This window comes from Anguilla anguilla, chromosome 15, assembly GCF_013347855.1.
Source record: "Anguilla anguilla isolate fAngAng1 chromosome 15, fAngAng1.pri, whole genome shotgun sequence".
NCBI classification, from domain to species: Eukaryota; Metazoa; Chordata; class Actinopteri; order Anguilliformes; family Anguillidae; genus Anguilla; species Anguilla anguilla.
The window spans coordinates 18,060,917-18,073,009 of NC_049215.1; the positions used below are offsets into that span (position 1 = coordinate 18,060,917).

At 41.8% G+C, this 12,093-nt stretch overlaps 1 protein-coding gene across 1 annotated transcript; it reads left to right on the forward strand.

Moving 5' to 3' along the window:
* The first annotated feature begins 729 nt into the window (after positions 1 to 729).
* Positions 730 to 10,047, forward strand: tnfaip6 (tumor necrosis factor, alpha-induced protein 6). The gene is made up of 6 exons (XM_035394406.1): positions 730 to 1,067; positions 4,101 to 4,238; positions 5,320 to 5,481; positions 6,533 to 6,761; positions 8,692 to 8,732; positions 9,173 to 10,047. Exons 1-6 carry the CDS (start codon positions 944 to 946, stop codon positions 9,934 to 9,936), a joined length of 1,458 nt encoding a protein of 485 aa, XP_035250297.1. The 5' UTR covers positions 730 to 943; the 3' UTR covers positions 9,937 to 10,047.
* Positions 10,048 to 12,093: the final 2,046 nt, after the last annotated feature.

Here is a 12,093-nt window from a genome sequence, read left to right on the forward strand (position 1 = left end):
CATGTAAAAAGCAGCCTATCAATGTAGCAGTAGCCTACAAATAGGCTACTGGAATAAACTGATTACTCCCAATAACCGGGGTCTGATAATAAATAAATAACAATAATAATAATAATTATTATTATTATTATTATTAGCCAGTATCAAAATGGCAAGAGCCTACACTGAATTAAAACAACTGATCGAATAAAACTTTGAATGTAAAATTTCTAATAAATCTTATTTATTTTATCATATTTTCACATAGGTATTGTAGTGTTGTAATTAAAGTTAGTTTGTTCGCCACTACAGTCAAGTCCACCTTTGCAGTAGGCATCATTGAACAATGATGCCCGCTGAATGAATCCACTTTTATCGCAATAAAAACCTGTGAGACCGCCTCATTTCTGATGGAACAAAGGGAGGGGGACGCAAAGAAAAAATATTGTAGATCAGGGTAGGCTATTTCAAGTATACTGAAAATAGGCTACTGAAATAAATCGTCCTGGGGTATCATGATAGAAACTACGGTGACTTTTCTAAGCTCGTGAGATAGGCTACAAATGAAAAAACACAATACTTTTTTTTTGAAAAAACTAGAGTCTGGATTTCTTATTTAAAATGCATATACTTGAAATACTAGCCATCGCAATACTACTACCGATTGATTCCGATTGTAAATGGCTGAACGAAGGAAAGTTGCGAAACCCGTCCTCTCAGGAACTTGGCTCTAGTAGGCTAGATTATATTAGCATTATTCGTCAGCACTATTCTTCGAGGGGGTTAAAATACGTGTTTTTTATCACTCCGTGTCGCTGGGCTGGCTTGACTCTACAGGAAATTCCTTGTTTTGAGAAACGTCGCTGACCTCACGGAGTCTACAAACAGGCAGCGCAGCTATAAAAGTCTGGACACCACATTGGCCTCGGGTACAGCGCGAGCTAGTGGCGGCACTGGAGTTCCCATGTACGCCACGCGAGACGTAGGGATGCTCCTGTTCGGACTCATATGGACCGCCTGCTTCGTCCTGGAGGAGACGCAGGCGTGGGGCTACAAGAATGGAATACTGCATAACTCCATATGGCTGGGTAAGCCCCGGCTTGTTTGAAAAAAAGTGTATGCAGCCTGGACCGAACTTTTAGCCTAACATGTGAAATCGATTATCAGTTTAGACCTCTAGCCTACTGTTACAAGGTAACATACGTTTTTAATTTTGGTAATTGATTTATGGTCATTGACTGAATATTGCAACATATAGTTACAGTGAATGAAGAAAGCCGAACAAGAGATCCGGTGTCTGAAACTGAGTTAGCAGAAAACGTATATTTAAACAGACAAGTACTACCAAACGTTTTTTCTGTTTTGCTGGATTAACTGTCAAGCATTTCGTCCTACACCAGAAGCTAAGCCACCCAGTTGCCTTTTCTTGGCGATGGCAGAAACCGTCCTTAATGGCTCTGGGCTTTGTAGTAGCCTACTCGGATGGGAGAGCTCCTGGAAAAGCTGATGAAAGTGGTGGTTTTGGTCAGTAGGGGGTAGTCTTTCCTCCGAATCACGTCGGAGAGGCAACGATCTAGTCTAGTAGTACAGTTATGTTGGAGTTTCCTTTCTGGACAAAGCATTAAAATGAGGTTCTGTGGTCATCTGATATTTTCACGTTGAAAAATATTTCAATTTCAATATTTCTTTTTGTTAATACCATTGCCGTGATCAAATTTGGTCATAACAATAACAATACTACTACTAATAATAACAATGATAATTATTGTTGTTGTTGTTTTTAATTAATTATTTTTATTTATTTATCAGGCACCTATTTGAGCACTCAAGGTCACCTTACATGGTATTAAAACAGTTGAAATGCATACAGGCAGTAGGACAAGTCGACTGGACTTACCAGTATATGAATTTAAGTTTGATAGTTTGTTCAGAATTCAGAAGCTATATCAATTGATATATTACTGTTGGAAAAATAGCTGTTAAGATAGGCCTATTCTGTGATTTTCAGATGTAGTTTAGTAATGTCTCTCAATCCTATGTAATGTGGGATGCTAGGAGGTAATTTTGCTTTGATGTTTCTAAACCAGCTTGCTGTTTTAATCAACAAATCAACTGAACTGGAACAATCATATCCACATCCCCAGACTAAACGCATAACATGCATTTATGAAACTGCCCTATTCATTTCTTGTGAATTTAAATGCTATTTACATGTAATGGACTGTGAACTTGATGTTGGGGTGAGAGGCTATTGCACTGCACTGAACCTCTGAGGGTGGATAGTGCAGGAAATGTCACCCTTTCACAGGTGAGCTTTCTGTACAAAGAAAATCAATGGTTGTGGATGCACTAATTGAGAGGTATGCTTCTTAGTTAAACCATAGCATTCACAGGATGTGTCTGCAATGCTGTAGCTGTATGTTGGGTGTCTGTTCATTTTAAGAGAAGAACTAAAGGAGAAGACTATATATGATTGCCAGAGGAAATGTGAGCAGCCCTGGCAGATCCAGCAGAACTGATCTCTTGGGATTTGTGTGCAGATTGTGCTGTGTACCAGCGGTGCTCTGTGTAGTGTCAGTTATAGACTGTGCTTTGTGTGTAGATTGTGCTGTGTCCCGACTGTGCTCGGTGTAGTGTCAGCTATAGACTGTGCTTTTTGTGAATACACTGTGCTACACACAAAACTGTTGATGTGGTGTGGGTCCACTATACAGTCTGGGAAGTCAAGTAGTGAGGTTCTGTTAGAAATGAGCACCCAGGGAATGTTTGATAATGGATGGAGGAGCATGTGCAAATCAACAGCTAATATAACATTATGCACTGGGCAAGCATATGTGAAATATGCAAAAAGTTTTGAGAACACTGTGTTCCAGTGCGAACTTTCCTCCTGTCCACTCCTATTGCCACTGTGCTAAAGCAGGGGGGTAATCGAGAGTTTACCATTTAATGGAGTGAAAACAAAATTGGCTCAAGCCATAAACCATTTTAATGGATTGCCAAGGTTGTCTGATACACGTAATGAGCAGAACATGCTTACAGCACACATCTGGAATCCATAAGAAACATTTTTACTGTACCACATGACCCTCTCTGTATTGTCCTCCAGTCACAGGTCTGAGGTGCACTGGGGTTACCAACACGTCGTGACCACAGGGAGGGCGAAAGGGGATCGTTAAGAATAAAGATCGGCGGATCGGCCCATTTGATCTAGGTCTCAAGGTTTGCGCAATCCTGCCTTGTTCAAACTAAGGCGCATAGCGCTCACCTCGCGGGAATAGCCCAGGGCTTGCAGTCCCTTCTGGATGCATGCCCAGATGTCATGCATTGCTCCTGTTTAAGTTTTATCATACGAGTGAAGCGCAGAGTTTTTATGGTGATATAGATCTCTCTGTGCTAGCAGTGGCCCCACTGTGCTCCCTGCACTTTGTGAAGTATGACCTGACTGCCGAAGGTGAGCTGGGCTGGGCTTGGCTAGTACTTGTATGGGTGACCTGCTGGGAAAATAAAGCTACTGTTGGAAGTAGTGTTGGTAGGCTGGTAAGTTTCCCCTGGGTGTTTAACCGAGCTCCTGACTTCATTGTGGTAATTAAAGAGCCTACGGCAGTTGTCAAAAGAGCAGGGGTGGTAACTCCAGTGTCGTGGTGGAAACAAAACTCTCTTTCTAGTGCCGAACATAGCTCAGGAGGTAAGAGTGGTTGTCTGGCAGCCGGAGGGTTGCCGGTTCGATCCCCGCCCTGGGCGTGTTGAAGTGTCCCTGAGCAAGGCACCTAACCTCTAATTGCCCCCAATGAGCTGATTGGTACCTTATATTGCAGCCTTTCACCGTTGGTGTGTGAGTGTGTGTGCGAATGGATGAATGAGAGGCATCAATTGTAAAGCGCGTTGGATAAAAGCGCTATATAAATGCAGTCCATTTACCAATTGGTGGCTGCCATATCATCCCCCTACATCTGATTGGGTACTTAATCTCACTGTGCCTACTATGATTCTTTGGGTCATCACTACAATTGAGAACCTGCATGGTTAACGGTGTTAACTGAATGATTACATAATCTTAGTTATTATAATAATAATAATTATTATTATTATTATGAATAATAAAAATAATAATCTCTCCTTAGAGCAAGCAGCTGGGGTGTACCACCGTGAGTCGCGCAAAGGGAGGTACCAGCTGACGTACTTGGAGGCCAAAGCGGTGTGCAGATTTGAGGGGGGGAAACTAGCCACCTACGACCAGTTGGAGGCAGCCCGGCAAATAGGTCTGTATTCCAAACCCCCCTACACCTACACACCCCCCCACACACACCTATGCACCCCTCTCACACCTACACACCCCGCTCGCACCGATACACTCCTGTCACACCTACACATCCCTCTTACACCTACACACCCCACACTCCTACACATCCCTCTCACATTTACACATCCCTCTTACACCTACACACCCCACACTTCTACACATCCCTCTCACATTTACACACCCCTCTAACACCTACACACCCCACTCACACCTACACTCCTCCACTTTCACCTACACTCCTCCACAAGATCACTTCCAAACTACCCTGCCATACCTCCACACTCCCCAACACACATACAAAAAATAGCTTCCCTAGGGAAGTTGGTGAGTAACTCCTGCTGTGTTAGTTGTCCAGTCATGTTAATCTTCCACTTCCGCCAATAACTCAGTGATTTGCTGTGGGGTTTAGTGGACTGTAGAGAGCACAGCAGAGCGAGAGCAGCCTGGGGAATATGCTTCCAGACAGGGTGCCTTTGTTCCCATGCCATCTATCAGAAACATGTCTGGAGCCATCCTCCTTTCTCTCAAGGGTTTCCTACAAGGCACTACCAGTATTATGCAACTGTTTCTGTGGGCTAGCCCTGCTCTTTAATGAGAAAGTGTTTTGGCTTGGACATGCATGATTGATTAATAATGTCGCTCTCTCGTTTTGACTGCAGTTATCCTGGGAGGTCTGGTTTTACTTCCTGGCTGTGGTTGCTGAATTATAACAGAAGGCAGAGGAAACATTTAGGTTTTCCGTGGTTTTTGCGCAGAGTGCTAATACCATTATAAAGCCTCTGTTTTAGGAAAGACTTTGTTACCTCCCCTCCCCCCAGATCTAATAATGGCATCGTATTACTTGCAAATGACCAAATCTGTTGACATTGTTACTAATGTGTGTGTAACTCTATAGGGTATGCATATGATGCCACCGTGTGTGTTTCTAGTGAGGCACTGAAACATGTTCGTGGTGATGGTAATCTGAGAAAGGGATTTAGCCCTACTAAATGTGGAAGCCATTAACCCCCCCCCCCCACCCCTTCCCCATCCTGCAACAGGGTTTCATGTTTGCGCTGCCGGCTGGTTCGATCGAGGCCGTGTTGGCTACCCCATTGTCAAATCCGGCTCCAACTGCGGCTTTGGCAAAGTCGGAATCATCGACTACGGCTACAGGTTGAACAAGAGCGAGAGGTGGGACGTCTACTGCTACAACCCCACCGGTGAGCACTGTGGGATTGTGGGTAAGGAGGCGGTGGTCACACCAGTGGCAGTGGGAGGAGACACGTCACTGCCCCGGCCTCCTGACAGCGATGTAATCGGCTGTGAATAACGCAGAAGCCACCGCGCTGTTTCTGTGGTAGAGACGTTCCAAAACCCAGAAGCCCCTGATGAATAGCGGTGTCAAAGGGTTTTGGTCTGGTTTCTGCCTGGGTTGCTTTCTGGGTCAGCGTCCTGTGCTGGTTTCAGAGAGCAGAGACCACTGTGCTGAGGTGAGACTGTTAACAAAGTCTCACTACATGCTTATTACTTTCATCCTTTTCATATTTTTGTCATTGGACTATAATTTTTTTAATTTCCATATAATATACTCATTAAACTCATTTTACACAGAGGATGTGGTCAGCTTTGAGAATGTCGTAAAGAAATATTAAAAATACATTATGTAAAATACATTACCTGAAACTTACGTGGAAGTCAATCATTTTTCTAACCCACTTGGAAAATACTTTTAGTTTTATCTGCTCCTGTTCTGCAGGAGTGTAAGTCATTCACCCTTTCAGGAAACAAAACAATATAATGTTTGCCTCTGTTTAAAAAAAACACAAAACAATTGGCTTGCACCAATACTGCAAGCCAAATGTGTGTTACTCATGAAAACATTGCAGTGTTCTTAACTGTCATCTGCCATCAACGTTCTGAAGTTGGTATACCCATTAAAACATACAATTTAATTGTCCGATTTGACTTAGCCTGTAAAATTTAGTCTCTCAAAACGGCATCCCAACAGGCAGCATCACAAGCAATATCATCATGTCTAAATTACGATAATAAACTTAATTTATGAAACATTTATATGATGTTTAAAAAGAAGATTCCAAGTCAAAATAATATCAAACAGAGGAAGAAGAACTATGATAATAAAAATTCCAAAATAAAAACAATTCTAAAATAAAAAAATAAAAATTGTAATTTGAGTGACTGTAACTCCCCTGCTGATGGCCTGTCATCCCTGTGAACCCACCCCTCCCCCAACCCCCCATCCCCCAACAGCAAAAGAGTGTGGGGGAGTCTTGACCGACCAGCAGCGGATCATCCAGTCGCCAAGGTACCCAGAGGAGTACGAGGACGAGCAAATCTGCTACTGGCACATCAGGGTGCGCTACGGTCAGCAGATCCGATTGCGATTTCTTGAGTTTGACGTGGAGGAGGACACGGGCTGTCTCGCAGATTACCTGGAGATCTACGACAGCTATGACGACATCTCGGGCTTTGCCGGGAGGTGAACACTTTTAGTGGCTTTAACATTTTTTCATGCTTTTTCCTCCTCAGTTTAATATGCCCAATTGTATTTATTCAGCACTCATTGCTGCAACCTGTAGATTTGGGAAATGCAGGCTCCCATGTGCTCTCCTTCGAAGCATGTGATGTCAGCCGCGCTTCAGCCACACCAGAGCAGTACTAGAGAAAATTGTTGGCTCATCCAAAATTAAAAACGAAACCATATCCTAACCTTTCCTTAAGCAGCTGAACACAGCCGTAAACTTGCCTCAACCCTCAGACTTACCGTTTTTTTGAGCCCTAAAACCTTATTGAAACCATAGGTACTTTTGAAAACATCTGATTACTCTTGTAAAATTGATGAAAAACAAAGACAATAATACAAATTCAAAATAATATGTTTGAGGTCATTTAAAAGTTCTCCTTGAAAAAATATGTATACATTATAAATCTTTTTTATGGTTATAGGAACCCATGCTACTAGAGAATTACAAACAAACCCATGTTCTAACCTTTCTACATGCTGATGAACACGGCCGTAAACTGGTCTCAACCCTCAGACTTACCGTTTTCCTAACCCTAACCCTAACCACTGCTAACCAAGAGAAAAACCAATGCTTGCTTTACATTTCCAAAAAAGTACCTGGATGATCCCCAAGCTTTTGGGATTATGTTCTATAGACAAATGAGTCAAAGTGGAACTTTTTGAATGACACGGGTCCCATTATGTTTGGAGTAAAGCAATTATAGGATTTCACAATAAGAACATCATACCAACAGTCAAACGTGATGGTAGTGTGATGGTGTGGGGGATGCTTTGCTGCCTCAGGAGCTGGACGACTTCCCATTATTGAAGGAACCATGAATCCTGCTCTGTAGCTGAAAATTCTTAAGGAGAATGTCCGTCTGCCTGCAAGCTGAAGCTGAAGCATGATTTGGTTATGCAGCAAGACTATGATCCAAAACACAAAAGCAGGTCCACATATCAATGGCTGACAAGAAACAAAATGAAAGTTTTTGAGTGGCCTCATTTGAACCCAGTAAAGATGCTATGTTGGGACTTGAAACAAGCAGCTCATGCTTGAAAACCTATCAATGTTGCAATGATTGATGCTACAGTTGGTGCAACCAGTTATTAAGTTTAAGGGGGCAGTTACGTAAAGTTACAAAGGTGATATGAAGGTTTGATGATTTTTTTCATTATATAAATTAAATAATAATTTTAAAATGTGTTTTGTGTTTGCTCAGGTTCCTTTTGTCTAATATTGCATTTTGTCTAAAGATCTGAAACCATTCAGTGTGACAAATAAGAAGTAATGGAGGAAATCAGGAAGGGGACAAATACTTTTTCATGGCACTGTATTAACCATTGGATTGGCTTGGATTTTGAAATTGTCTGCTGTGCATCTAGAGTCCCTACTGTGCTGTACTCGACGTATACAGGAAGCACTGCTGCTACTGGAGCTATGTGTTCTTCGGATTGACAGTTCATTGACTGTTTCATAGCCTACATTCCAAATTGGTGGCCTGTGGATTCTTGGCTTATTGCTGGGACAAACTATTGTAGCTGTAACCAGAGCATTTCTAGTTTATTTAAACCCACACTACCTCTGGAAGAAGAAGGACAATTATGTCCCAGTGATTTTAAATTTCTCAAGTCTGCTATTGCTTCAGAGTTGCTTTCTGAGGAACACGGTTCATATGTCAAGTATGTCATATGTTCAATATCTTTTTTTCCATACATAAACAGGTAATTAGAGAATAAATTGATAGATAAACAGCACTAGTTGTCCTCAGCATAAAATGTTGTGGAAAGATTTTACACAACCATCTGGAAGCCTTTATATTAATCTGCTATTCACAATACGTATTTCAGCAGTTGTGTGTGAATCTGTAATTAAATAAAAGAAGCTCATTACATTTTTTTCCAGATTCTGTGGTGATGAACTCCCAGAAGATTTACTCAGCACAGGTATGGAACTAAATTTAGTAATCTCTATTTATGTTTGTTAAAATTGTTAAAATTTGCTGCCACTTATAGCAATCATCCTGGAAACAGTCATTTTGATACAGAGCAAATTAGCTTTATGCAGTCTTCATTTTAAAACACATTGAACACTGAACATGCACACATTGCCAAAAGGTTATTCTTACTGAGCATTTGGTTTTCAGCTAGTAGTTTGGTTCCTAGGCAACAAGCCAATTCTGTTTATCAGTATAAAAGAGAAAAGCATCATCAGTCTTCCAGAATAAGTAAAAAAATCTGTAAGCAGAGATCAAAACAAGAAATTATCAGTTCAAAAGGAAACGCTGTACTATCTCTAGCTGAATCAGAGAACATGTCAATTTGTCCTCTTACTTGCTTGAGTTCTACATGTTAAACTCATTCAATCCATCTTGCCTCTTGCCCAGGGAACGTCATGACTCTGAAGTTCCTGTCAGACTCTTCAGTCACAGCAGGCGGGTTCCAGCTGGAGTACCTGGCCATTGATGTACCTGACCCCACTACCTCTGAACCCTTTATTCCAATGCCTAATCCCATCTCTGAGCCCTTAATTGCAATGACTGACCCCATCTCTGAGCCCTTAATTCCAATGACTGACCCCATATCTGAGCCCTTAATTCCAATGACTGACCCCATCTCTGAGCCCTTCATTCCAATGACTGACTCCACCTCCTCCAACACCTCTGAGCCATTTAGTCAACTGATTGACCCTACTTTCTCCTCCAACACTACTGAGTCCTTTAGTGAAATGATTGACCCCACCTCCTCCTCCAACACATCTGAGCCCTTCGGTCTTATGACTGACGACTACTCCAACACCTCTGAGCCCTTCGGTCCAATGACTGACCCCACCTCCTCCACAAACACCTCTGAGCCTTTCAGTCCGATGACTGACGACTACTCCAACACCTCTGAGCCCTTCGGTCCAATGACTGACCCCACATCCTCCACAAACACCTCTGAGCCTTTCAGTCCGATGACTGACGACTACTCCAACACCTCTGAGCCTTTCAGTCCGATGACTGACGACTACTCCAACACCTCTGAGCCCCTCGGTCCAATGACTGACTCCACGTCCTCCTCCAACACATTTGAGACCTTTAGTCCAATGGCTGACCCCACCTCCACCTCCAACACCTCTGAACCCTTTAGTTCATTGACTGACCAATGACAGAGCAGATCAGTGGTGCCAGTTGTTTTTAAACCATATGTCGTATTTATGTTTTCACTTTTGTAACCTACTTTTTTACAGTGTGGTATATTAAAAATATACCCCATTCAATTTCTGTCCAGTTTGTGAAACAGATTTGGTCTTAATTGTTTTATATGGAGAGAACATCATCTTCAAATTAGCTGACAGTCAGTTTAATCTTATGAATCTTAGAAATACCAGTAGCACTGATCAACTGACGATTCCGGTTGAAAAAGCTTAATTAAAATGAATTTCCTCAGTGAACTCATATGTATATATGTTGTATTCTGACAAATGTAAGTATAATCAGTAGTGTAGTGCAGCGTATGAAAATAAGTTTATTCCAGAGCCTGTGTATTTTTACGAGCTGCTAATAACAGGTCTAACCTTCCTCATTTCTTCCCTTTTACAGTGCTTCAAACACATAAAAATGTCTCTGCAAAGAAAACCAATAACAAATGAACTGTCTAGCCCCTTTTAAAGGTAAACAAACTGCAGAAACTGGATGCCGTCAAGGGTCGTTTCAGTGCATTTGGGCTGCAAGTTAGTTTAGATTGCATATTTATTTATCTGGCCTATTTATGTCAAAATGGTTGCGTCATGACTGCAAATGTCCAAAACCCCCCAACGCTGAGAACTGCTCTGTTCTGATTTTTAAATCATTAAACCCTTTGAGCCTCAAGTAATTGGATTGACTCTTAAAATTATCAGTGGAGTACTTGGAGTGTCACATTTCAGATCCGTAACCAAAGCTGAGCAGAGCTTTGTCAGTGCTGACTATACATGACTGATCTGTGGTTGTTGCCCAAAAATGTTTTAACACCACAATCAAGAAACAGAGTGAAACAATTTGTGGGGGGTGTTGATGATACATCATGTTCTCTCCCCCTCTTTCTCCCTTGCTTGAGGTGCCGTCTTACCCTGTTTCATTCTGGGTGGGGGGTCTGAAAGTGAAAGTAATGACATAAAAACCTACCCCCGGATGTGTATGTGTGTGTGTGTGACACTGGGGGCATTGTATGAGTGTAAGAGTGTACAGTACTGTACTGTATTCATGCATAAGGGATTGTTCTGTATGTGTACACTGTGCATGTGTGTATGTGTGTGTGTGTGTGTGATAGAGAGAGAGAGAGAGAGAGACTGTATATTGGGTGAGTGTATTGTATGAGGGTGTTGTGTGTTTGTGTAACACTGCATGTTGTACGATTGTATCCTGAGGGGTTGTGCCAAGCCCCTCCTTGCTCTTTGAGATGTATTAAATTAAATGGAAATGAAACTAATGATAATTGATAATTAATGATTTTATCAGGATTTTAATTGTCATGATAAAATATTTTACTTAAATGAGCTGGGAATCACTCTGCTGTAGCTGATTTTCTCCTCTACTTTCATGAATTATGACTGTTCCGTGGATATCTGAGACTTTTGAATTGTACACACATTGGGCATTAATGGAACTGGTTTGAACTGCACCTAAATGAGAAGCCACCAGTGAACGGAGAATGAAAGCCTGTGCATCAGGTTGGTGCCAGCTGGCTGTCCTTGTTCCCTGGAGCGCCGTGTTTTATTCTGCCAAACCGTGGGAGGTACCGAAAACAGATGTAAATCAGAGGTTTTCTCAGAAAGCTCACTGGAACCATTTGGTGATACACATAAATTACAAATTAGCATTTGAGCTGCAGGATCAGTCTGTTTCTATTCAACCTCCAGCTCTTAATTGCTTAACCAATGCCATTGTTTGGACAGGAAGTTTCCCCACCTAGTGTCCCTTGCTGGTGCTGAAGTTTAATGCATCAGGGGTGACAAGGGGGGCCTTGTGTCTTTCTGGATTAAGTGTCAGTTTATGGCTAATTAAATCTATATTGCCAGTTGGTGGAAACAAATACATGCATGCACACCAAAGATTCCCCTAGCATTGGTGGCACTAACTATAGCTGCTGCCGCATCTATAGAAAATCTGATGAAATTCATAATTTGATTGAGGAAAAAAAAAAACCTTCACGCATTTTTATTCTGTTATACCTAATCTATATTAGGACATATATGCTCAATTTAATTGATTTCCACTTTCAGTTTCCACTTTGGTGGATTTACAGTTACACTGGAAGTGAATCAGCTGGCTAGCTATACTGGTTT

Bases quoted from the DNA above. Each gene is read 5' to 3' on its own strand.
- tnfaip6 (XM_035394406.1), top strand. From the start codon at position 944: ATGTACGCCACGCGAGACGTAGGGATGCTCCTGTTCGGACTCATATGG. The intron at 5,482-6,532 runs GTGAGCACTGTG...ATCCCCCAACAG, and splicing joins CTACTGCTACAACCCCACCG to CAAAAGAGTGTGGGGGAGTC. The intron at 8,733-9,172 runs GTATGGAACTAA...CCTCTTGCCCAG, and splicing joins AGAAGATTTACTCAGCACAG to GGAACGTCATGACTCTGAAG.